This window comes from Chionomys nivalis, chromosome 11, assembly GCF_950005125.1.
Source record: "Chionomys nivalis chromosome 11, mChiNiv1.1, whole genome shotgun sequence".
NCBI classification, from domain to species: domain Eukaryota; kingdom Metazoa; phylum Chordata; class Mammalia; order Rodentia; family Cricetidae; genus Chionomys; species Chionomys nivalis.
The window spans coordinates 46355303-46383017 of record NC_080096.1 but is presented as its reverse complement, the minus strand read 5'-3'; the positions used below and the strand labels follow the sequence as shown (position 1 = coordinate 46383017).

General features: G+C 44.0%; 1 protein-coding gene across 1 annotated transcript in view; it reads left to right on the top strand.

The window, feature by feature from the left end:
• The window catches only part of Cachd1 (cache domain containing 1), a 229875-nt gene that overhangs the window by 107835 nt on the left and 94325 nt on the right, over positions 1 to 27715 (top strand). The window contains exon 3 of the mRNA XM_057784644.1: positions 16527 to 16675. Within this exon, the coding sequence (XP_057640627.1) occupies positions 16527 to 16675 (149 nt within the window). The remainder of the gene's footprint in view (positions 1 to 16526; positions 16676 to 27715) is intronic.

The following is a 27715-nucleotide window of genomic DNA, read 5'->3' as shown; positions in this document are numbered from 1 at the left end:
TTCCAATTTTCTTTTGAAGAGCAAGAGTTCCCTCTCTCCTGAGGGTCTCGCCCATCAAGCAACGTAAGATAAATACCATGTCTAAACATTGTAAGTGCTGTGATGAAACTTAGCTGCTAAATGAGGGAATGACCGAGTTTAAATGCTCAGTTGACAAGGGTTACACCGTGGTGGCCAGTGCCGTCCATACTTCTAGCCACAGGCTTTTCGCTCTCATAAATCACAAGGATGAACTAGGCCCTTAGGATGAAGCCGATATTACTAATGGGTTGTTCTGCAGGAACGTAAACAAGATATAAAACCGAAGGAAGTTCTTGATGGCTCTTTTGCCTTTCTTAACAATCCATCATTATTCCATTATTAACATAACCTTAGGACAGTTGGTTATAATTTCTGTCATTGTGGAATTTCTATTGGGCTGTTGGGGTTTCATTTTGTTTTAAAATAAATATCTTCTAAATAAGAACTTTTAACTAATCGGGCGAGTGAAAGCCTACAGCTGTTGGCCCCAGAGGCAGGATTAAAGGACAATGGAAGTAGGCTTCTCTCTGTCTCCTGCTAGGAGGTGGAGACTGCTTTGCATTCTGGGTGCTTAGCTATGGTTAGCGCGGCTTTGTTAGGAGTTTCCTTTGAGGATGAGGCAGTCTGTGAATATTGCTCAGTACTCCCAGAGGGCTTCCCTATCTTCAGCTTTGGCAATAATCAAGATCACTTGGGGCTGCATCTCTTCTAGCCTCTCAGGAGAGGAAGGAAGAGTCGGCTGCCCGTGTCATGTGTAAGAGCTGTTGATGTTTAAAGGAAAGTGTATTTGAAGCCCACTTCCTGTAACCTTGTATATATTTGGAAGTTAAAATATGTTCAGATGCATGTGCGAAAGGTTAAATGCCTGTCTTAAATTTAGACCAGTTGACTTTGAGGGTACACATTGTACATCAGCCGGTGTGTGTGTCTGCTGTTGAGCTAAGCTCTGATAAGCCTGTTTATACTGACTCATGCATGTGGGCATTCATTCCTTTTATGTTTCTCCTGGGACATAAAAAAAAAAAAACACCCTGTAAATATATTTACATATATGTGTATATATTTAATTTATGTACATTTATGTGTATATAATATACAATATATTTGTTGTTTACACATTTGAATATAGTAGATCATATTTATACTCTTTACATGCATAGTATTTATTCTTACAATGATGAATATTCTCTTGGACAACTGTTCCTGGCAATGGACCCAGGAATTCAGGACAGCTAAGCACGAGTTTCATAACTGAGTCATACTCCCAATTTCCATATGTTCTCAGACTTTCTCTTTGGGGGCACCAGCTCCCAAATAATGACACGGAGACATTTTACTAATTACAAAAGTTTGCGTTTAGCATAGACTTATTAAAAACTAGCTCTTATAACTTAAATCAGTCCATTAATATTAATCTATATTCTGCCATGTGTTTTTTGGTTTTTTTTGTTTTTGTTTTTACCTCTCCTCCACCATGTATCTCTGCCTCCCTCCGCATCTCTTTGGTGAAATCCACCTCTCTTCTTCCTAGAGTTTCTATCTCTGCCCAGAAGTCCCCTCTAACTTGTCCTGACTAGCTATTGGCCATTCAGCTCTTTGGTAAACCAAGCAGGTGCCTTAGGCAGGCAAGGTAAGAGAGCGACACATCTTCATACCGTTTGTTTAAATATCCCGCAACACCCATATGTACCACCTATACCAACTCTAGGAAATACTACACCTACCACTACCCCCATATATACCACCTATTCCAAATCCAGGAAATACGTTCTTTATAAATACTACCGCTCCTACCACGAGTATAATTTAAAATCTTAAAATTCTTGTTTTAGATTTTGCATGATATACTGTTTTGGCAGAAACACAAATGAGTGCACTTCCCATTCACCTTATTCCCTCTCCTTGTGTCCTTACTGCAAGGAAGTAGAAGAAGGGGCTGTACTATTGCCCCAGCAGTACTGGGAGCTCATGGTTCCAGGCAGGCACAGACGGAGGAAACAGGCTGCAGCCAGGACAGAGGAGATCAAAGCCTTTGAGTTAGGCTGAGAAAAGATGCCTAAGCCTCAGCTCTGCTCCAATGTGTGCCTCTGCTCTGGGCGGGACTTGAGCTTTTGACCGAGACCTGTCCCTGCCTTCTCCCAGAGCAGGGGCCCTGGCTTCACCCTCATTCAGAGCTCCATTTAGCTAGAGCAGGGGTTCTCAACCTTCTGACTGCTGTGACTCTTGAATACAGTTCTTCATGTTGTGGTGACCCCCCCCCACCATAAAACTATTTCATTACTGCTCCATAACCATAATTTTGCTACTGTTATGAATCATAATATAAATATGTGATGTGTGCGCCCTATGGGGTTGTGACCCAGATGTTGAGAACCACTGGACTGAAAGTGATAGATCAAGCCATAGTCTTCATTCCAAAGTCCAAGAATTTTTTCGCCATGAGAAAAAACAGAAAACAAGCTCATTTTGTGCACAATTCTAACGTCCCAGGAATGAAATACTAATTAGGAAATGTTGAGTGGTCTCCAACAGTTCCCCACCCTCTAATTCTAACTCCATCCTCCACCCCAAACTGTCTCCCCTTCTAGAAAAATAAAATAACCTCACCATTATTCATTCATCTGTTACCAAAATGCTGCTTCCCCAGGCAAGAGTAACCTCAAATCATTTCTGCAGAATCTGCATTTATAAACAAATGCAAATCCGGATGTACCCTGAAACTTGGGGAATGACTTAAAAAGAAGGGCCATTTCTGTCCCTAACGTTTCTTGGTGCAATAGGAAACACTTTGATAGTAATGCAAGGGAGTTAATTGCTGCAAGTACCAGGGACCGCTAAGTCGGCTTAATGTGGTGTAATAGAATAGGGCCATAACCAGAATCTACAGTTTTATTTGACTATTAGAAGATGGGACGGCCAGGGATCATATAGAAATACCTGTTCTGGGCATTGCCTTCAGTGTCCCCTTTGTGACCTTTAGTCCTTTGCTCTGTTGCAAAGCTCACGAGATACTTCTGCAGAGGGACACTGTCTTATCTACTAACATCACATCAGTCCACCTCACCTAGACCTCTAAGGTGTGAGCAGTGTATCCTTTCGGGATATGCCAATGGAGAGCAGATACACCCAGTTCTTCTGTTTCCTACCCACTCTCTGTCATTAGCCAGGACATGAGACCTTCAGAGGGCGATATTAGATGCAGTTGCCAAGGAAACCCGCAGAACAGTTGAGAGGCTGTAATAAAATGTCTGTGGTTCAGGCAGTGGTCCTAATTCTTCTGGTTCGGGATCCACACGGGGAAGGTTTCTTTCTGTTGTTGATTCTAACATGTCTTTATAGGAACAGTCAACATTGGTACCTTATTTAAGTGGCAATGTGGGTGTGTAGGGGGGGTGTTGTTGACTTAATTATTATAATAAATCAACTTGAAGCTCTGAATCAGCTCTTGTAGATACCTGCCTGCCCTGTAAGGGCCCCTGCTGCTCAGGAGCTGCTTGCTACCGCTGAGGTATCTTAAAACTAACCGCCTGGGGCTGAGGAGAAGGCTTAGCAGTTAAACACCTTCCTGATCTTACAGAGGATGTTGCTTAGATTCCTCTCTCCCACTTTGTGGCTCACAGCTATCTGTAACCTATGCCTTCTTCTGACCTCCATGGACACACGACATGTGTGTGGTGCATATACATATATCCAGGCAAAATATTCATTCGCTCAAAATATAATTTTAAAAGCCAAAGGCCTGGAAGTGATCTTTTCTCTCCTGAATGACATAAGCACATTACCAACTGACTTCATTATTTAATGGGACAACCAGGTGGGAGAGAGTTCCTAACTTTCAAGGTGGACCCAGCACACTAAGGACTTGGGTAATAAGAACAGTCAAGCCTGGTCTTCTGCAACTGAAGAAATCAGATGTTTATAAGAGGCTCCATTTGCAGCATTTTTTAACTTCTTTAGTTTAAAAAGGATTATCCACTATGACATTGCTCCTTTAAATGCAGATACAGCCTGGGCTGGCCTGGGACTGGCGTTCACTCATCTTTTGTGTCAGGGGAACTAGAAGAGGCCAGATCCTTACTTAATGGAGCCCAGCTATTCTTAGAGGCCAAGCATCACTCAAGCCCTAAAGAACCACAGCATCAATTCCATGGGGAAGCAGGTCAGTGTTTAAACTGACGACACGGCTTCTCCATGCCACGGTGAAGGAGAAGGTTTTTATTGTAGATAAAAGTGAGAGAACAGCCAGAGGCATCTGGAAGTGTCCAGAGGAAGAATGTGGTAGGCCGAACATGACCTGACTGGGGTGGGGGGAGGGGATGCAGAGAGAGAGAGAGAGAGAGAGAGAGAGAGAGAGAGGAGAGAGGAGAGAGAGAGGTGGGGGGGAGGCAGTCTAGGGAAAGACAGAGAGAGTGGGCAGAAGAGAGGGCAAAAGAGGAAGGAAGGAAGGAAGGAAGGAAGGAAGGAAGGAAGGAAGGAAGGAAGGAAGGAAGGAAGGAAGGAAGGAAGGAAGGAAGGCATAAGAGATCAGGATTTGTCTGACCACCAGAGTTGGGGAAAATGGGGTTCCATTTGTACCCGACAGTCAGGAGAGGTGAACTGGGAACATGTAGATTCTTAAGATTTTCAGAAACCTTAAGACCATCTACTACGAGTTGGATTTATTAGATTGTTAGCCAATGTGAGGGTGAAGAAATGTCCAGTAGCAGCAGGTTTTTGTTCCTTTATAACATTTCCTGACCAGTGTTTAATCAGGGTGCTCTCAAGTCCAGGAGGAACCTTAAAATACCCTCGTTATCACCCTTCGTTTTTAGGCAGTAAACATTTTCTATACAGTCCCCGCAGCACGCGGGCTTTGGCCTAGGTTGCAAGACTGGTAAAACTGAAATTGTTGCATTGGTTGGAGAAGGGCTGGGCTGGTGTGAAATTTCAGGTTCTCACAGTACTCTCAACCTCTCCACCACCCCCAGCTCCCTTAGTGGCCTTCTCGTACTTAGAATTCGCCCGTGTTGCACTTGGTGTGTGTAATTATGCACATATATTTGTTCACAAAGCCCCAGCTTCTTAACCTGCAGGTCATGCAACTCAATGTGGGGGCTGTGAAAAGTTTGGCAACACTACGCTGTTTCTGACTGCACAATGACCAAACATTAATTCAAAACCAAACCCTGAATGATTCCAGGGTGTTTTTTTGGCAGCGCTCGCCTGAAATGTTTCAGCTCTGTGCAGCCTTGGTTCTGAACATGTGACAGGTATTCTCTGCACAGCACATGTTGCTGTGCCATGCAGTGCCAGTGGATGCCCAGATTCAAGGCTATTGTATGTCCAGTCTGCTCTTTTAGAAACATTATGGTTTCATTATGGAAAACAGAGACTCAGTATCTTGCTACTGACCTTCAATCTTCAGTATTTAAGTATTGAAATAGTTACCTCTGCAGTGCGTTGCAGAATATTTGATTTTAAAAATTGCTGCCTGCAGACTGGAAGATAACTCAGTGGGTAAAAAGAGCACTGGCTGTGCAAACATGAGGATTTGAATTTAAAAAAATCTGGGTGTGGCCATGTGTGGGAAGGAGACAGCATGTTCCTGGGAGCCTGCTGGTTTCCAGCCTAGCTGGGATGAGATGTTATGTTCAGGGAGAGACCCTGTCTCAATGAAATAAAGTAGAGAGCACTAAAGCAGGACACCCGATGTCTGTCTGTCTGTCTCTCTCTCTCTCTCTCACACACACACACACACACACACTCACTCACACACACACATGCGCGTACGCACATATGCATGGACACACACACAAATTGTGACTTGAATTTTCTCAAAATTAGGATAGGATTTCCAGCAATTTCTAAGTATCCCTAAACACACGTCTACAATTACGTACATGTATTTAAATGAAGTATCATTCTCAGCTAATGGTTATAAAATAAACAGAGCAGTTGGCTGCAAAACATTGACGGTGGTCTACATTCACAATATTAAGAATTTAGCCGACCAGGCGGTGGTGGCGCACGCCTTTAATCCCAGCACTCAGGAGGCAAAGGCAGGCGATCTTAGTGAGTTTGAGGCCTCCCTGTTTATTAGCCTCTTCATCCTTTGTAAAATCGTCTTTTTCCTTGGGAAGAAGCAGGCGGTAAACCTCCACGGCATAACGGCTTGCTTCCTTCAGGTTTAAAGGAGCTCGGGGGCTCCTGTTACAGACAGGAGTGGGCTGAAGCCTGTGCTTCTCCCTGCTTCCTCTGTTGTGACGTGGTCATTAAGAGTAGAGTGGGGTGAACAGCAGGGCAAGAGCACAGAGAGCCCTTGGGTTGATAACCTTGGCTCTCAGGAGGCGCGGGTGTGCGCTGCAGTGGCTCTTTTAGGAAGCCTAGCACAGGCTGCTGCCCACACCAAACCCATCATGACCTCTCAAGTAACCCTGTGCTGAGCTTAAAGAGAAAAGCCGTTACTCTCAGCTCTTCCCAGGGCACAGACGCCTCTGGCTCTCCGGCATGTCGGTGCTTGACTTCGGTTTTTCCATTGTACTCCATCCAGCTCAGTGCAGGGGCCCGCCTCTCCCAAGATCTGCATATGTGACCTTGGAACCCAGACAGCCTCACACATAAATCTTCCGGGTCCACCTGCAGATCGTCTGTCAGCAGCTCCTCTGCTTCTCCCCCGGTAGGCTATTCTCACACGTCCGACAGACACAGGCCTCTGGAAATGGAGAAATGGAGACTGACCCTGTCTGTCTATCTCTGTCTTTCTCTGTGTCATCCCAGCCAGGCTCTGCTCAGTTGGGTAATTTCATGAACCCCAAAGTAGTAACGATTGGCCCTGTCATTGCTCAGTGTCTTAGTCCATTTTCTGCTGCTGTAGGAGGAGGCCACAGTCTGAATACCTTTTATAATAGCAGGCCCGTGGTTTTAGAGCAATGGTTTTCAGCCGGTTGGTCACCCTTCCGTTTGGGTCACTTAAGATGACTAGAAAACACAGATATTTATATTATGATTCATAACAGTAGCAAAGTTACAGTAATGAAGTGGCAAGGAAATAATTTTATGGTTGGGGGTCACCACAACATGAGGAACTGTATTAAAGGGCCACAGTATGAGGAAGGTTAAGGACCACTGTTCTAGAGGCTGGGGTCTGGATAGGTGTCACCGGCATCTGGAGAGGCCCTTAGTGTGGTTTCATTACATGGAAGAGCAAGAAATCGTGTGCTTCAAGTTAGCAAAGAGAGAAAACCCCGAATTCATTACCCTCACCGAGCAGCCGCTCTACCAGCAGCACTTGGTGCCTGCTAAGTGGATCCTAACTCCTCACACTGTTACAGTGGTGTGGTGGCTAATAGTGGTTGACATACCTGGGAAGAAGGAGCCTCGCTGACTCCATCAGATCGGACTGCGGGCATGTCTGTAGGGCCCTTTCTTCCTTGTTCATTGCCACAGGACGTCCCAGTCCACTATGGGAGATGCCATCTCTGGGTAGGTGGTCCTGGGCTGTAGAAGAAAGGTAGCTTACTGTGAGCCCAAGGACAAGCCAGTCAGCAGCATTGAGTTGGTTTTGGTCCTGGTATTTAGCACCACAGCAGGAAAGCAGAGTAGGACAAATGGTGAAAAATTTTAACATTAAGAGTTTTAGAAAGGAGGTTGGGGGGGAGGGTAGTGCATGCCTTTAATGCCAGCACTCAGGAGGCAGAGGCAGGCTGATCTGTGTGCTCGAGGCCAGCCTGGTCTACAGAGTGAGTTCCAGGACAGCCAGGGTTGTTACACAGAGAAATCCTATCTCAAAATTTAAAAAAAAAAAAAAAAAAAAAAAAAAAAAAAAAAACATTTTTAGAAGGGATGTTCAAAGAGCATAATGAGCAACTGGCTGTCTTTCTGGATAGGCACCCGCTTTTGGGTGTCATGGACTGAATGTTTATGCCCCCTATTTATATAAATCCTGAAGACCTGGCCCCTGTTGTAATAACATTAAAAGGTAGGTTATTTGGGGAGTGAGTGGGTTTAGATGACCTTGTGAGTATAGAGAAATGGTGAGGTTAATACCTTCGCCAAAAGAACCAGAGCCAGTTCTCCTCCATGTGATTTTGTAAGATGGTGGCCGTTGGCAAGCTGGGAAGGGGCCTCAGTAGACCCCGCCTGCATCTTCATCTCGGATTTCTCAGCCTACAGAAATAAATGGCCCATGATTGACACTGTATGCAGCATTTGCTTCAGCAGCCAAAGCTAAGATAACAAGGCTCTGTCTGTGGTAGCTGTGCTTCCTGGAAGACAGACTGGAAAATCGACAAGGTCCAAGCTTTCTGTTCAGCTTGATGTGTGGACAGATTTGTGAAGGTAAACAATTAACTCTGGTAAGCCATTTCTAAGAGCTTGAATAGAATTCACGGAGCAGCCATACAAGAGTATAGATTTGATAGAATTATTTCTGTTTGTTAGTTGGATGACCCCAGGCAAGTCAGTCCAGTACAACAATAGCATATAATACATGTGAAGACATAATGCTGTTATGAGGGGAAAACGGCCCCAGGTAAAAGCGTGGTTTGTACACTGTATAACTGATAGGAGGCAATCAGTTAGTGCTAATTATTGTTGCGTTACCATTTTGCTGGGGAAACAGGATCCTGGGGTGATGAAAGCCCAACAGTGTGAAGTGGGGTATGAGTGAAGTGACTGGTGAGTCCGGCAATTGTCGAAGAGGGAACCCAATAAGGCTTCAAGGAGGACAGAGTTGAGCTAGGGCGAGTAGAGACAGAAGTTCCATGATCTGGCCTATGTGATTTTATCATTTTCTTTTCTTCTTAAGAAAAGGGAATTGAGAGCCGGGCAGTGGTGGCACTTGCTTTTAATCCCAGCACTTGGGAGGCAGAGGCAGGTGGATCTCTGTGAGTTCGAGGCCAGCCTGGTCTACAAGAGCTAGTGCCAGGACAGGCTCCAGAACTACTGAGGAACCCTGTCTCGAAAACCAAAAACCAAAAAGAAAAGAAAGGGGGATTGAACAGAGATTAGGTATGTTTCCTGCCACCTACTCAGCCTCAGCTCAGGCAAGCCCTGAGTCTTGATTTCCTTGACTATAATAACGACACGGAAAATACCTATGTTCTTTGTTACGAAAAGGACAACCCACATAAAATGCATTAAACATGGAAACGTACAAGCAAGAGTAAAATTATGATTAGATAAAAAAAATGCAGGATCTCTGAAAAAATTTTTAGCTGTCCAAGACTGTGATGCACTACTCTCTGTACACAGTGTTTTAGAATCCCTGACAGCTGGCAGAGGCTGGAGCCCAGCGCCAACACGTCCATCCTAGCTGAGCTTCACTCTTTCCTTTCCCCGGGTGCAGAGAGTGTTCTTTAGGTTCCAGTACCCGAGACAATTCAATAAGTCCCCCAAACAATAACAATTACAATAATAACAAACAACAGCAGCAATAGTAAGACACTTGCTGCTACCATGTATTTAGTAGTTTTGATCTGTTTGACACTGTTAAGTGCTTTATAGACCTTATCCAATTTAAATCTTGACACCAGAATGCAAATGTTATTATTCTCAATTTAGAGGTAATTAAACCCCAAAGTGGTGGTGCATGTCTTTAATTCTGGTAGAGAGGCAGGAAGATTGCAACAATTTCAAGACCAGCCTAGGCTACACAGAAAGCAGTAGGACATCAAGAACTCCGTAGCAAGACCCTACTTCAAACAGGCAAGATAAAGGACTGGGGAAGATGGCTCAATGGTAATGTGAGGACCTAAGTTCAATGCCCAGAATCTACACAAAAGTGCTGGGTGTGGTGACAGGAGGACCCGGGGCTCGTTCGCCAACCAATCTAACCTCGTGGAGAAGCTCCAGGCCAGGTACCAGGAAAGTAGATAATATTCCTAAGAACAAACTTACCCCTCTGGTCTACACACACACACACACACACACACACACACACACACACACAATTATAGAGATAATTAAGTTGAGGCTTAGAAAAAAAAATCCTGTGTCTCTTTTAGCTAACAAATGATAGTTATATTTAATCCTTACTTCTTTCTCCCCAAAGCCCTTTGTGTGCCATTTTACTGATAGGTGTAAGAACAACATGCTTCCCGCTTGTCACTTCGGCCAGGTTTCTCATGCAGAATTATCCACAAGGATGTGGTAAATGATTAAAAACTTGGTATTACAGTCTATTTTCTCCTTTTCTAGCTCTTGTTGCTGAACAGTTTACACTCCCACAGTCTTCTCTAATCACCTCCGCTTGCTCTTTCTAGCCCAGAGCCTGGGCCGACAGGAGGAACAATCCGCCATATTTGTCTTTGGTTTTGTATATTTGCTGCTGTATTCGAACACAAGGGAAGCCTTTTAAGGGGTATACCATTCTGATTAGCTTCATGAGGAAGCCACTCATGGAATTTAACCACATACCATGCTTATAAGTAACAGAACTCTCTGTCCATCTGGACTGTTCCGAACCTCATGAAGAAAGGGATCTGAAGACTCAGCCTTGCTTTTGTATTCTGTGCCCAGGGGCTGAGCACAGGGAGACATGGAAAACCTTGGAATGTGGTGATGGGATGTGACTCAGAGATGCTTGGTTTACACTTAACATTATTTCTGGGTCACCTGTTTATACAACTAAATCCTGAAACTTGGTAGAAAAGAAAATGGAAGGTTTTCTCTTGGGTGATAAGAATGGCATTGGAGAAGAGAGGTGTGAGCTGTTCAATTCTTATCACGGCACAAAGGTTTTTGAATGTCAAATGTTAAACTCTTCTACATTCTATATGAATTTTCCTGCGAATTTTCAGTCCCCCCGGGGGAGGCTTCCTGCCCGTGCCTGTCAGCCTCATTGTTAGATGTTTTAAATAAAGCTTTCCCTAACATAAAAACTCCTTCCAGCCCTTTTAGGAAGCAGTCATAAATAAAGTGTGTACTGGGCCTTTGCAGTTGGGTTTCTTTTACCTTTTTTAACTGTGCCCATCCCCCCTGCTCTTCATCCTCAGAAGTGTAAAGCTAAGGTTAAAAAAAAGGGGGGGAAGTCCCTTTGAGAGGAGCTCTGGGGAAGCGTGCAAATGACACAAGTGTCTATGCGAAAATTAAGGGAAGGGAGATTCAGCACGAAGGCAATCCATTGATGTTGTGATGAAACGTCGTCACTGGAGATGATGACAAATTAGAGTCGGTTCCCATGGGGACCACACACTACCTTCCTGATCATTTGACCCATGGCTGGATATTGGCGGGCCGAAGAATTGACCCAAAAGATGACAAGATGGTTTTAGTCGCGTTGTCTCATCAGCATGCAGGAGCTCCTTAGGGGGATAGAGGGCAGAGGATAAAGAAGGATAAAAGATGAAAGCCGAGCAGTGGAAAGAAAAATGTTTTTAATTATGCTGAGGAGAATTGTGGGTCCACCTGTCGCTTTTTGTTGAGAATGTCCTTTGTTTTCGCCCGTCCGCCGAGGTCGTGGCAGGATAAGGCCCCGGTTTCTGTGTGGCCTCTTGGAAGGGTCTGCGACAGAGCGTTCCACCTTCAGTTTAACAGATACGTTCAGGCTTTAATCTCTCTGTGGGCTGTCTTTGCTCGGAGAGATTCTGTTATGCTTGCCCAGCAACCTGGGCTTGGTTAGCATGCTAAGAGAGATTGCTTTTCGAAAGGGGCAAAAATGGATTATTAGTTAAGGTTTCCATAGTGAGCCACCAGCACATTCCTTGGCGGGGGAAATGGAGAGAGCCCGTGTCATGCTTCTCAGCTGTCCTCTGCCTCCATTTCTCTGGCTAGAAAGGGATACCCGCTATTTTCTCATACACCATAGAGTGTTATAATGAAGTTTGTTAAGTTTTAAAAAAAATAACCTGAATGAAATACTGAATTCTGGAACGTACTCCCTAAGGGAAAGGAACCGTTTGTCCCCTGTGTTCTTTGTTCAGGCTATAAAACAGTGAACATTTAAAGATGTCTGAGTTATCAGAACAATTATAATTTAGTCTGACACTATTTAATGCCTCAGTTAACATAGTCCGGTAATGTTAGCAAGGGATCATGGGGTTTTGTTTTTGCGGGGACTATATTATGATGTATTTAACCCTGATCTCTTTAATGTGGATATTTTCATTGGAATTGTGAAGAATTCTGAATGAAATTGTATTTTTAAAAATCCCAATTTCTGTTGTGAAGTAAGAGGTTGCGTGGTGTATGCTATCCTGCCAAGAATCTCATGTTAAAGTGGATTTAAAAGGCAGCCAGGGATGCTGGCCATGTTGCTCACTTGGTAGACTGCTTGCCTAGCATATAGGAAGTCCTGGCTTCATTCCCCAACACTATGTAAACCAGATGTGGTGGTGCATGCCTGTACCATTGCCCAGCTTTCTGGAGGTGGAGATAGAAGGATCAGAAGTTCAAAGGCATCCTCGGCTGCACAGTGTTTTCCAGACCAGTCTGCGTTACGTAAGACCCTCTCACCTAGAGAAAGAAAAGGCAGAACATGTAGAGCGGAGAGGTTGCATTGTCAATGGCCAAGAGAAGTGCTGCCTAGAAGTTAGAAGCTTGCTCCTTGGGCTGAGGAGGAAGGAAGACTTGATTGGGGGAGGGGGAGGGAACGGGAGGTGGTGGTGGGGAAGAGGCAGAAATCTTTAATAATTAAATTAATTAATTAATAAAAAAAAAATAAATAAGTAAAAAAAAAAAAAAAAAAAAAAAGAAGTTAGAAGTGTGGACTCTGAAGGTTACTGCCTTCCTACCGCCTTGTGACCTTGGAAAGGAGACTTGATCTTCAGTGTCTGCCTCTAGGAAATAAAAGCTTTTGTACCCTCTAGGGTTTTTTGTTTTGTGTTTGTGTTTGTTTGTTGCTTAAAACAGGTTCAAACAGTCCTCGATCCCTAACCCCCACCTTGAGAACCTGGAATTACAGTCACCTTGCCAACTAAAGGGGGCTTTGAAGGATTAAATTTAAACTATACATGTGAAATGCTTAGTGCAGAAACTTGACAAAGCATTCAGCAAAGGCTGGCGTTTTCTTTTTTTTTTTTTTTTTCCTTTTTTTTTTTTTTTTTTTTTTTTTTTTTTGGTTTTTCGAGACAGGGTTTCTCTGTGGTTTTGGAGCCTGTCCTGGAACTAGCTCTTGTAGACCAGGCTGGTCTCGAACTCACAGAGATCCGCCTGCCTCTGCCTCCCAAGTGCTGGGATGGCGTTTTCTTTTTTATAACGAAACAAGATAGGGTGTCACATGGAAAACTGGGGAAGCTGCTATAGAGACAGGAAAAGCATGTGGTTCAGTTCTTGTAACTGTCTTGGATAGCTGAACCCTGTGTGTAGGTGCTATGTCCACTGTTGAGGAATGCAGCTTGGGGAGCAGGGTGTACCTCCTGTTAACTGGTAACACATACCAGGCTCTAGATTGAAGCCCCGTGCTCACCAGGCAGCCAAAGGCAGACATCCCCCCCCCCCCCCAGGGCTTTTATCAGCCAGAAACTCCAACTGCCCCACCCTAACAGTGAGTTCAGCAGCCAGTCCAAGCCAAGGACGCTCTACCATTCTGCGCTGAGCCTTGGCTGCTTATGCTCAGAAGATGCTTAACCCTTTCAGGTTACATCTGAAGCTCCTGTAGGTTAGCTTTGTCTGAACAGGGGAACACGGGCTTTATGGACAAGATAGCTTTGAATTAGAATAAGTGGAACTTCCTGTTGGTCTGTGGCTTCACGCGAACCACTTAACCTCAATGACAGAAGACAAGAAGGTCTACATTGTAGAGTCCCACAACACAGGAGTGTCTACACTGTAGAGTCCCATGTCTGGCACATAGCAAATTCCATCATATAGCAACTCTTAGAATTTTCTAATGAACACCTGACATCATCTCTCTGCAGTAGGTTTGCAGGCTACAAGCTCAAATGCATTCAGATGTGGTACCTATATTTGTGCAGCTTTATGTAAATTGTCTTCAACATGCTTGTCCTAGGAAGGGATTCAGCTTATCCTTAGATGCTTCATTGAGCTATTGCAGGGGAAAGGGGAATTACCTATAACACAGTGGCATAAGCCTATGTGTTTATGCTTACGGACTGTGTGAGCGAAGAGTTTGGACCAGTCCCTGCAAGGATGGCTCATCTCTGTTCTGTGATATCTGCACAGACAACACGATAGCCTCTAGGGTTACAGTTTTCTAGAGGACTCTTCTTTTGCAAGATTTAGTCATGTGTGAGTATTCTGCCTACATGTATGTATGTATGTGCACCGTGCGTATGCCTAGTACCCGCAGAGTTCACTGAGGTGTCCGACCCCTTGGACCTGGAGTTAGGGATGGTTGTGAGCCACCATGTGGATGCTAGGAATTGAACTCGGGTCCTCCACAAGAACAGCAAGAACTCCTAAACACTGAGCCATCTCTCTAGCCCTTTTAGAGGCTTCTTTACTTGTGCCCAGTTAGGATTACTCCAGGACATGCTCAAGCCCTTGATTAGGATGACAACTAAGCCCATAACATGGCCTTTGTGTCTGTGGCTTCTTATAGAATGGTAGCTGGGGGCTACCATGAGGGTTGAGCAGACAGAGCCATATGATCTTTTGTAACCCCGGGTTTGAAAGTCATATAGCATCACTTTCTGTATGTTCTTCGGACATGGTTCACAAGACCATTCAGATTCCAGCACTAGAGTAGAGGACGTGGTAGATCCCGATTTTTACACACCACTAGGATCATGTTTGCTTCTAGGCGTGTGTTAGAGTCCTGACTTACAACATTCCTGACTTCCTTTGTATCCTGAGGTGAAACTCTTCCCCGCCATATACTCCTCCATGATGTTCTTGCCAAGTCCCCATAGACCAGAGAACCTTCTGAACCTTTGAACTAGCGTGCAGCTGAGTTTGATCCTGGCAGCCTGATGATTTATTGATAGGTGGGTGGGCTGGAGAGATGGCTCAGCAATTAAGAGCACTGCCTGCTTTTCCAAAAGTCACGTGTTCAATTCCCAGCAACCACATGGTGGCTGACAACCATCTGTAATGAAACCTGGAGCCCTCTTGAGGAAGAGTCCTACCTGGTCAGTCATTCTCATCAACTTAGACCATGAAGCCCAATATGGACAAGTTCAATAGAACCACCATATACAGGCTGCCCATGCATGCTTCAGCATTGCCAAAAAAAACCCTAATAATAATAATAATAATTAATAATAATGTTGGTAATTTTTAGGAGTAAATTTGGGGGCTAGATGATTTGGGGTCGTGAGAAACTCTCCAATGCACTGCAGAATCTTTAGGTGCATTCCTGGCTCCTACTATTTACTTGATAGCAATTTCTACCAAGTTCTCACAACCAAGATTGTCTCTAAACATTGCCACATGGGACAACATAGTCAGTGGTCTAACTTGAGGAGTGAAACTTAAATGGACTGTACGTATTGCCTCAGTGACCTTCACAAAGAAAACCCACATCTTGGTACAGTTAGAATTCAAGCTCAGGGAGTAGAATTGTAGGTGGATATGAGAATTTCCAGCCATCCAGAATTCAAATTGCTTTCTTATTCTTTTCTATGTCCAGAAAATTTCTAAGCTTTATTAGTATAATTTTTAGGAAACTTTACAAACTTCACTGAGAAAAATATTGTCTTAAAAACAAAAGGCAATATTCTGATGGCTTCCATGGTCCTGCCTGTAGGCACACTTGATTGTATGAGCCGCGTGACCCAAAGGGCATGATTAGTTCTCCTCTGGCGTGCTGTTAATGAATAGCTCTGCAAAACCAATTAGCCATAATTCTATCAGTCATCTCATTTGGGTGACATTTTGTTGAAGGGAAAGACAAACAACACGGTTTTCCTTGGAGATGTATAATTAAGCTGTGGTATTTGATAGGAACAACGGAGGGAAAGGCAGTGTGCGGACCAATTTGCTTTCCTTATTCCCACATGAAAGCAGCAGATCATGATAACGTGTTCTCTTCACATTCGTTAAGCATGTGTCCATCTTAACGGTATAATGGGTTACAGCCAAGCATGCTTCTAATTATACGTTTTGTTTTATGCGAGTATCTACATTGTACCTCCCTAGAGAATTGCTGTTCACATGGAAGACAGTGAATGACATCCCCAAGGGCTGCATAGATGGCACTGAGTGTCACTTCCCTTCCTTCCTGCAGTCCTGATCCCATCACTGTGACTCCAGAATCAGAAAAGCTCTCTTGCTCTTTTTCTCCTATCCTTGTTTGCTCTCTTGGCCACAGTGCATTCTGTCACACTGGCAGCACTAAAGCCTGAAGTCCTCATTTCCGCTCTTTCCAGCAGGTCGCTTGTGGCTATGCATCATTCCATTGAATCTGGACACACAAGAGGCTAGAAATACAGCTTCCTCTCATAGATGGAAAATAATACTTTGCTGCTGTCTAAATTTCCTGCCATGTTTGTCCAGGTGTTTCGCAACATTTGTCCAGCCCACCAAGTAAAGTTGAAACTTAGTGTATGCATCTCGTGATGCAGTTATTAGGTTATCAGAAAAGGTGGAATAAATAGGTGATTTATTTTGCTCACTGTCATCCACAGCTAGCCAAAAAAATCCGTGAGAAGTTCAACCGTTACCTGGACGTGGTCAATCGGAACAAGCAAGTTGTAGAGGCATCGTATACAGCTCACCTGACGTCCCCACTGACCGCCATCCAGGACTGCTGCACGATCCCGCCTTCCATGATGGAGTAAGACTTAAGCATTCTCTGCTGCTGTTGTTGATAGACTAAGAGCTGGATTGCTTAAACTGCAGTATTCAAAGTGCCCATGTTTGATTATTGCCAAGTACATAGTAGCTTTCCGGTTATTTAATGCAAGCACTTTAACATCTGTATATTTAAATTTGTTGGCTTCTGTCCATAAATCTCCCATAACACTTGCTTGCCTAGAGAACTTCAGTTAATGTTCTTTTAAGCTTCTTTTTTTTTAATCTCCCAAAGAAGTCATAATTCCCTCAGGTCTGTTTCCATAGTTACTTGTGTCTCTTCTTCGTATACTCAAGGTTCCCACACCTTGCTGGTGAGCCTGCCTCGCCTCTCCTGCTGCTCGGTGCAGGCATTACACCTCCGGCACTTGGCCCTTGGTTTTAACTGTGCACTAATTAATGTCTGAGCTGATTTGAAGCTAGGGGAGAGTAAAGGGCTTTCAACCTTCAAGAATTGTAGAAAATATTGTGGAGTTATGCCGCAGATGCTGACCATCAGGCAGGGCAAAAACGTGACCCAGAGGCATGTTGGAATTCCCCACAGCAAAGAGCCTCACCGGGCACGTTATATTAGACGTGTTCATGAAGGCACATGGGGAAAGTTAGTAGAGTACCACTTAGAACAGAAACATACAGATATTGCAAAAATCTCCCAGTAGGGGTTTAGTTTGGATAAACGAATGACACCCATGCTTGTGAGGTGGTGAGCTACAGCCACGCTGTAGAAGCTAGTTTGTGAAAAGTGTCCATGCACACATACACACACACACGTGCATGCATGAAAGGCTTGGGAGGTGCTGGGAGGTGGTGGCGCACACCTTTAATCCTAGCACTTGGGAGGCAGAGGCAGACAGATCTCTGAGTTGGAGGCCAGCCTGGTCAACAGCGAGTTCCAGGACAGCCAGGGCTGCACAGAGAAACCCTGTCTGGAAAAAAAGGATCTGGGGAGGCGTCTACCTGAAGTGTTCTCACATAAAGACAGTAACACCAATTTTTAACATGATGGTGAGATGGCAAGGCTTCAGGGCTGAGATGGCGACAAAGCCAATGTTCTTTTCAGTTAATGTAATGAACCAGAGAATACAGTTTCTTCTCTAGGAGCTTCTTGTGTAGTTAAAGCTTCAAGAAACCTTCACTGCCCTAGGAAGACTCACATAGAGTCTACCAATGACTTAGTATAAATGGATTCTCTCTCGGAGATGAGAAATTTCTGACGATATGTGATACCCTAATTCAGGGTAGATGACTGAGCCAAGACATGCTGTTGTGTCCAACCAGGCCATTCTGGGGATAAAACTGAGTAGTCAAAAGATGTACAGAGTTTAAAGCAGGGACCTCTGGTGAAGCATTGAACTGATATCTGGTGGCTGCTGTTTGCAGCAGGCAGGACCAAGCAGGGACCGACTTTTCCTTGCGCTCAGTCTACCTGGCTTAGATTTCCGTTTCCTTCCAGAAGAGTATATATAGAGATTCTTGGATTGATGATGCCCTAGCCTTCAGAAAGACACAAGTACTTCTTTAAAATTGTAAGGGTTCCTGTTTTTAAACAGAGGTTCAAGGTGGAAATGGTAGCGAGTTGTTGGGTTGGAAGCCTTAGCTCTTGTTCCACTCCCTTACAACAGGCTTTCGTGGACCTGCTGTCTGTGGCAGCATCCTGCCAAGCACACTCAGTTCACTCTTGTCCCGTGTCCCATTTCACAGATGTCTACATCTTGAATCTCAGGGCAGTCCCAATGGAACTCAGTACAGAAGGGAGGAACACCCAGTCCCACCAGGCAGCTGAAGGAATGGCTAAAGTGTTTGGGTTTTAAGTCAACTCTGACTCCCAGGTTAATTTTGGAAAGTCCTTTAAATCCTGAGCCTCTGCTTCTCTCCCTGTGAGCTGAGAATAGCGACAGTACTTACCTCCCAGGGTTGCAGTGGGGAGACGCTTTCAGCTTGAACTTCAGCAGTATTTTAGAAATGGGGAGGTGAGGCAGGGCCTCTCCTGTATCTCCCTCTGGCCTTGAACCTGCAATGCAGCCGAGTCTGGCTTTGAAGTCCTGCTCCTCCTGCTTCCACATTCCAAGTGCTGAGAGTACAGGCCTATGGCACCACACCGACACGGGCATGTTTATAGATCTGTGTCTGTTTATTTCAACGTCACCTTCTGTGAAGGACACTAGGTTTCTTTTCCTTGCTATGACAATATCACAGTTTAAGGAAACACAACCAAAAAAGCTTGAATTAATTTAAGTGAATATATTAAGTGAATATGACCAAAATTTTGAAGAGGATAGGCTTGGTAATGATTGAAATTTTGGGAATGTGGGCTTAAGGAATTGGGGTGTAGCTCAGCAATAGAAGCCTCGCATGGGCAATTTTCTGAATTCAGTACCCAGCACAGAGACAAAAGGACAGAAGCAGATATTGCCCAAAATTATTACAATCGATTGATTTTTCTAGAGCAGTGATTCTAAACCTCTGGTTGGAACCGTTGGACAGAGGGTGGCTTAAAACCATCAGAAAACAGATATTTATATTAACAGTTATTGATATGAATATATTAACAGTTATTGATAATAATGATATGTATTAACAGTAGCAAAATTAGAGTTACAAAGTAGCAATGAAAATAATTTTATGGTTAGGGGTCACCACAGCGTGAGGAACCGTATTAAAGGGTCACAGCATTAGGAAGAGTGAGAACCACTCTTCTAGACTATGAATTAAATAGTACTAGAAGCAAACTCTTCAAGCTTTTTGTGCCCATGGCCTATAACTAGCCACATACAAGTTTGTTAATGTTGTTTTATGATAAATATAATCGATGAGAGCCCAGATAAAGATTCTGTACTTTGTTCTCAATCGTGCCCATTCCTAAAGCATCAGGACCCTGTAAGCATCTTGTTTGTCTTCTGTTTTGTTTTTAGCGAAACTCAGACTCAAAACTACAATAACTATTGGTTATACCAGTGTCTCTGGCCACCTGATCTTTGCTCACATATTTTAAAGGATGATTAGAATTAGAACAGCGTTTCATAAATAATTCTAACCAATGGCATATCTTTTTGTTTCAGGCCAGACTTTTCAGTTCTACTGACTTACAATCTATGTTTGGTTTCTCCCCCCAAGACTTACTAGCATATATATTTTTAAAAATGTAAACTGGTCACTTCTGGAAAGGAGCTGTAAGGAGTATAGTGATAGGCTAGTGAGATCACTCAGCTAGCATACGTGTTTGTCATGGAGCCTGATAACCCGAGCTTATCCCTGGACCCACGTAAAGGTGGAAGGAGAAAAACCAACTCCACAACGTTGTCCACTTACCGCCATGTATGCTATGGTACACACCCCCACACATACACACACACACATATACACACACACACACACACACATACACACAACACCATCCACACTAGTAACGGATGATTAATAAGCTTTAAAAAGGAAGCATGAAGTACATGCTTACCAACTCAGCTATAGGAACGCTGAAGCAGGAGGATTGTGACTTCACAGGCAATCGCCCTAGAGAAGGAAGGTGGGAGAGAGAAAATCTATTATGTAGAGTCCCCTGCACGGTACACCTGAGGTGACCTTGTGACCACATGGGAAGAAAGCTGCAAAGTGGCAGAAAATGGATTCTGCCGATGAGTTTGTTGCTTCTGTTCTCAGATTAGCCAGCTCTTACAGTTCCCACTCAGGAGCCTTGGGAGTTAATGGTTTTTCATGGGGCCTTGCATAGCGATTAGGCCCTCTGTCTGTGTTTATCGAAGGGATGATCCGATGTCTTAACATTCGATACTTTGGAAAAACAAACAGGTTGAGGCTTTAATCTTAAACAAGCTCCTTGTCAGCGGGCTACCTTGCAGTAACAGGTAGAGGGATTCCTTTATTTCTGGTTTTGTTGATGTTGGTTTAGCAGGGCTGGGGATCTAACCTTATACATGCTAAAAACAACAGTCTCCAGAAGCAGGGTCCTCTGCTCATGACCTTCAGCGCCTCTGCGTGCGTCGTATTGGCCCAGTGCTAAGGTACAAGGAGCTGCGGACACGGCATAATACCCGTCATCATGTCTGACCTTTAGGTGTCCTTTTTGACCCCTGTGGATATTTAAAATTATTTTCTCCCTCTGTATTTTTCTCAATTCATTACCAATATGAAGCTTTCTAAGATACACACTTTGAAGATTCCAAGGTTGGTTGGTTTTGTGGGGGGTGGTTGTTGTCTCTTCTTCCTGAAGAACCTGAGGACCTGGTCATAGGAAGCCCCCGATATCCACGTGGCAGCCCTGGCTTTCATGAAAAGCCATTCTCCCTTTAGAGATTCTCCGTGCATGGGTCTTGCCACTTGTTCTCTTCGTTCCTAGTTGGCCCACACTGTCATTTAAGTTTTCAACTCTGCCCTTTTAAAGTCCATTGTGCTACATCATAGGCTTGACCTAGGAACGTGTCTTGTCCACATGCATTGCCTTCCGCACCAACTTCAGCATCCCTTCTTGTTCTCTCAGGCTTTCGGGAATCTAGCCATCAAGTGCACTTCATTAAGACATAGCTTGAGCTTAGATGCTTTTATTTTATGTGTCTGGAACTACCTATCTGCTGACAGGCCCTGCTGCTCCTGTGCTTTTTATACAGCAGGATCAATAATCTTACCTTCCCCATTTCAGAGTGAATTTCTTCTGTTCCCAATTCCTTTTATAGATCATTGCCCATTGTTATTCCTTTTTTGTGGTTGTGTCTTTGTTTTATAAGAAGAAAAAAAATAAACTAGAGAGTAACCCTAAGCTAAGCCTAGCCTGTATGTTTCTTTATATCCATGAGGGGAATCTGTGCCATTGGGACTCACTCATCTCATGTCGGCTAATTGGCTAATCATTGCAGGATTTGGCGTCACCAGCCAAACAGTGCTTATTGTGAGTCAATAAGCCGTTTCTTTCCAGGGTGCGTCACCTTGCCCCCTGCAGCTGAGTGGCTTCAGCTGAATAGATAATTCCCTCAAGCTCTTCCAGAGAGACAATCTCAAAAGTGAAGACACTCTTAGAAGCACTTTTAAATTGGATCCCCACTATTTTTCAGGAGCCCTTTAAGTTGGGGCATCTAGTGAGGGTGCAGTCAATGAGTCACCAGAGAAGGCGATGGAACCCATCCCATTTCTAAGCCGAATGTAATGTGTTCTCAGGAGTTATCCATGAGAGCTCCATGGTGGCAGGAAGCAAATTGTACCATTCAGCTTCTTGAAGCTTTGTGTTATAGACCAAGCAATTAGCTCGGATTCTCATGCAAGAACCATGGCTCTTGGTTATAGTTCTCAACGTCAACCACCGTTACAGCCCTCTGTATTGCCAGGGTCCTGCAGAGCAGCAGAAATCACAGGGTGGGTATGCGAGTGTGGGCATGAAGTGTGGGAGGGATCGTGGTTTACCTTTAAGAATTGGCAGATGTGATGATGTCAGTACAAGTCCAAAGCCTGCTGGGTGGGCTGGCAGGTTGGAGAGCCAAAGAAGAGTCTGTAGGCAGTGTGGTAGGGGAATCCTTTTTGGTGAAAGAGGCCAGTGTTCTAAGAAGATCTTCATCTTGGAGCCCATGAGGCTTTGTGTTATAGGAAGCAACCTGCCTTTCTCTGAATCCATGTGTGGTGGCGCAAATGAATGTAGACAGATTATATAGATATATACAGCTTTAATAAGGAAATAAACTTACAGGACCACAGGTTCCCGCGGTGTACCGGAAAAGCGGAGCAAAAGAAAAAGGGGCTGCTGGGCTCACGCCCGGCAGATTTATCCGTAAACATTAGCCCGAGGCGAACACGCCCCCAATGGGTGGGGCTATGTCCCTACATCCATGCTTTAGCTGTTTGTCCTTCATAGGAAGATTCAGAGTGGTGTTTGACATTATATTTGGATACCATGGCCTGGCCACATTGATATATCCAACCAACCGTGGTTCCCTGAGAGAAAGGATACATGGGCAACCATTGATGTTTTTTATTAAACTACAGATTTTGACAGCACGTACCCATTCTTACTCATATACCTTGCCACTGTGTTCTCTCAGACATTTTCTTTTTCAAAAGTTTAGAGCCACCTGGAATGGAGTCTCCACATGAAGGAAGTTAGTTTTCTACACAAAGCGGCATGACTTAGACACTGTGTCAGTTTCTCTATCAGTGGGTTTGAATCTAAGTGTCACTGTTGACCTGTGAGCTAGAGACTTGTCTTTTAACAGTTAGCATCTGACTCATCATAGTTCACTTCCCTAGAGTAGATTCTTTAGACATTTCTAGTCTAAAAATATAGAAGACATGATATCTGTTCTTCTTAGACTTAGCTTCAAGTCAGGGGTTTGCTTTTACTCAACTCTGTCATTTTAGAGACAATTCTTTTTGCTTGTTTATTGTAATACCAGGATTGAACCCAGATCCTCACATACTCTAGGTATATGAACTGGACTGTATCCCTGCCCTTATTCAATCTCCCCTTCACCGCAGAAGAAAGAGTTTAAGCAGCATTGACAGTTCTTTCCTATTATGCTTAGCTTTGCCAGATTGTGCCACAGTAGTGAGACTGGCTGTCCCCTCTCTACCTTTCTATGTGAAGTGGAAGGGTCCTCACTCTGCTCCTCTGGAAAATGAGAGGTTTCATCTATACTCCAGAAACACTTCTGATCCTCCAAGTCACTTTAGTTTCCCTTTAACTTCTTAAAAGATATTTACCTAGTCTCTGATAGATTTACCCATACATGTGTTGCTGTATCTGTCAGCGCACACATGTGGAGGCCAGAGGAGGACACCTTCCTCTGTCACCCTCTTCCTTGTTTTTTGAAGCTTGCTGTTTCTCTGGGCCGATGGGCTGGTATCATCTCTTCTCTCTGCTACCCTCCCTCTTGCAATGTAGGGGTTATAGACAAGGGTGGCCCTTTAATTAGAGCCATTTTACATAATAGAAGGCTTTTCATATTGTTCAAATTAGTGAGTTCTGGATTCTATATTCATTTTTTTTGAAACATTACCTAGGTAAATAATAATTACAGAGCTAAAAGCACCCATTCATTTGTTTGGAAGAAAAATCAGATAAAAATAATGAAATCCTTCGCGTGGGTATTGAAGTGGGAAAAGGATTTGAATATACTGAGATACGGAGGAGCTTTCTAGGCAAGGAAGGAAATGAAGAACACTCGTGGCCACACGTGACCAGCAGTGTAGACAAAGACTGGTATTTCGTGCCAGTGGACGGCAGAAGCAGCTAAGGGAAATCATCACTCTATTATACAGGGGCACAACTGCCAACTAACCAGAGCAGTGGGCTGTAGGCTCCACCAATGAAGGCAAGACCGGTACTGATGCTTCTCTGTCGCTACCACTATGCATGACCCAGAGCAGACACTCAAATGCTCTTACTTAAATGGGGGGATTAAGATTTTTGAGAAAGGGAATGAAAGAATGAGACGAACTTAAGAGGATTTTGCTTGTTAACCGTGTGAAGAACTGGAAGACCTAGGCTGATTTCATCTATGTAAGCAAGGAACTAGAAAGACCTGCCCATGGCGTGGCTGCTGGTGCCCATTGTCTGGGCTTTTGGGAGAGGGAGGAGTCAGAGCTGGCTGGATGTACCTCTAGGGAGGTGTGAGTGTGATCATGCCTGGTGCCGAGGTGTGTTTGCACTTTGTGTACCCTCTCATCTTTTTAAGCTACAACCTCAAGGACTCTGTCAAATTCAACCTTGTGTTTGGGGAGGGCCTTGGGTTAACGTTGGTCTAAGATATGATAGGTCCGGTGGTAATGCAGATGTCGTAATTCCCAAGCCACTATTTCTAGGCGGTCACTGACCGCTGTTATGAAGTTGTCTCATATCATTTCATACTATATTGCTTTTTTCTGGACATCATTCCACGTTATAAACTCTCATGTGAAGCACGAGTTGATGCTTGGTTATCCCAGCTACTGCCTTTATTTCATAAGTTTATTATGTACACAATGGACCTGAGAATAGACAGAATTGCCAGACCACTTTAGCTAAACTTGCCTATGTCGTATCAAAGGTAGTCAATACACAAGGCATTATCATGGCTACTTTCTGATAGACCAAGGTGGGGGGAAAGCCTCACTGCTTGGGAATAGACCAACTGTAGCCAGTGGGTGTGGAAACACAAAGGCCGTTTCAAGAGAGAGGTCACAGACAGAGGCCTCTGATAGTAGGCTTAGTGCAAAATAGTAGGCGTGGCCTTGAATGGCACCTTTGCAGGTTGGTCTAGGACAGTGGCTCTCAACCTTCCTAATGCTGCCACCCTTTAATACAGTTTTATCATTGGGGTGACCCCAACGATACAATTATTTTTGTTGCTACTTCATAACTGTCATTTTGCTACTGTCAGGAATCATAATGTAAAATTTTTGGAGATGGGGGTTGTCAAGGGGTCACGGCCCACAGGGTGAGAACCACTGATCTAGGAGATGACTATTTCAGACCAGAAAAACCAGTAAGTGTCCATAGAATAATCCTGTACAGTGAGTGGAAGTTTGAGCCTGAACCATGACCAAGGGAGATGCTCTAGGGCCTGGAGATTCCAGGATGCCTAGAGAGATTGCTTTCTGTAAGCACTGTTTTCAGACAAGAAAGGCTCCAATGTGGCCCACAGTTTGCCTAGGAGAACTAGTTGACAAATGAAGACCAGCTCTGGTGAAGAGATGAGCTGTCCATCATTTGGGCCAATTTGTTAATCACAAAGAGATGAACGGTATCAGGCCGGCAAACCTGACCATCCGAATTTAAGTTTCAGAACCCGTGTGAGATGGGAGGAAAGACCTTACTCCACAAAATTGCCCTTGGACCTCTATGTGTGCACTGTGGCATGCCCCTGCCTCCAACAATAGTTAAAACACCGGATAATACCTGAGACACAATAATGGGTACACAAAAGAAGTGTAAGTAACAGAATAAAATGTCTACTATGGAACCACAGTGTAGAGATGATGCCAATAAGGCTTCCTAGAGGGTTGGGTGAGGAGGAAGATTTTTAAACAGCCCTTGTAAGATTTATTGAATATGAACCACATATGCGCATGGTGCCTGTGGAGGCCAGAAGCAAGGGTCAGGTTCCCTGGACCTGGAGTTGCAGGTAGTTGTCAGTTGCCAAGCAGGTGCTAGGAACCAAAACGATGTAATCGCCAAGATTGCCCAGCGCTCTTGACCACTGAACCATCTCTCCAACCCCAAGGAAGATTTTTAAAAGAGACTTCTAATTTTTAAATTGAGTATCTTGGAAATCTGTGAAGGGTGAAAATAGAGGCAAAAGATTTGCAGGGAAAATGGGTTGACTGTGAATTGCTAATTTGGGTGATAGATTGCATGTTTATCAGTCACTGGGGATGTTGGAAAAACCATTGGGGTTAACCCTTGTATTCTTTTCTGGGCCCACAAACCTTTTCATATCATTATAGAATGTGCATAGTGGTTCAGGAAATGTGTCGACTCATTTTCAAGATACTTTTTATCTAGCACATGTAATTGTTAATATTTATCAGAGACACTGATGTGTTTAATGTGTGTATATACTGTGCAGTGGCCAGATCACTTCAGGAATGTTTAGCTTTAGTGTTAATTTTTCCATAAAATGGTATTTCTAGACTTAACATCTAACCTACATTTTTTTCCAAGTCTAATCAAGGTAGTACACGTAGAAATGATGACATAAGATTTTTCACCCTCTCTTTGTTCAAGTTTTTGTTAGTATGCTTTTTTCTGCTGAATGAAACATTGTGACTGAGGTGTTTTCGTGATGATGACTTGTGTTCTTTTGTTTTCTCTCTGTGTCACAAGGCCAAAGAAGAAAGACAAGCTTGGTCCTTTGTGTTTAATTTTCTTTCTAGCCTTGTTCCTTCCCCAGGAAGATGCGTTTTGCTCACAGAGCCCCGAATGGAAATCCTTCCCTTTCATGTCACTCTCTGTGTGCCTTATCGGGCCCTCCCATCTTCGCTTCCCTGAGCAGTTATTACCTGCAGGCCTGCTCACCACCCATCCAGGCTCTGCAGATATTGGTACCAGCAGGCCTCGAGCTGAGCTAAGAATCCAGCAAGGATTTTACAGAACATTTGCATTGCTTAGAAGTGACTCGGTTATGTTATGAAATTTACAGAAAAGGGGTTGCATGCTTTTGTAATTCAGTAACAACACCCCTCGAGTCCTGTGAACAGATTAGTGGGGCAGGAACCATGTCTGCCTAATTTTTAGCCATGTCTCCCTCCATTTTCCAGAGAAGAAGACAGTAAAGAGAGATGTAATAGGGCCCCGGGAACTGGGTTTGGAATCTGGGTTCCTGATCCCAGTGAGTTGGGGATTTTATTGCTGTGTATTTTGTTCTCTTGTATGAGGCAGGCTCTCACTGAGCAGCACAGACTGGCTTTGTCCTCACTGGCCTTGCTGCCCTCCTGCCTCTGTCTCCCAAGTGTTAATTATAGACATGCACCATCATGCCTGGCTCAAATGAATTTTTCTTATAATTACAAAATAATTTGAACAAACATGAAATTAGAAGGATGGATCCCCTATCCATTGAGGTGCTAAATTATGTTCCATCTTAGACTGTTGTTTAAGACTACCAAGAGACACGTTAAATGATAAATTAGAAGAATATAAAGTCTTAGCCATCTAGATTTTGTTACCTAGACTAAAACCTAAGTCATGTTCCTGCAACAGTATGTGCGATTTCAAGGGTGGGGGAGGGGGCTGGCTGGCTAGGTAGCTGCATCTGTGAGACTATTATTGACAAGAAGCTTCTTCACTTCAGAGGCACCAGCTTGTGGGGAGCTGAGTGAGGTCCCCACTTTCTCGATTTTTCTATGTCACCTGTACTGACCGAAGGGTAAGAGCTACCTCAATACTTCCAGTATTGGATTTCACCACATGCATTTTATGAATTTGGAGTAGAATTTGTCTTATGGTTTTCCTTTTAAAGTCTGGTTGGGAGAAGTGGAATGCAGTACAGGGCTATCCTAGCTCCAAAGACTAGACCTGGTCTCAGCTGAAAAGCCATCCTTAAGCTTG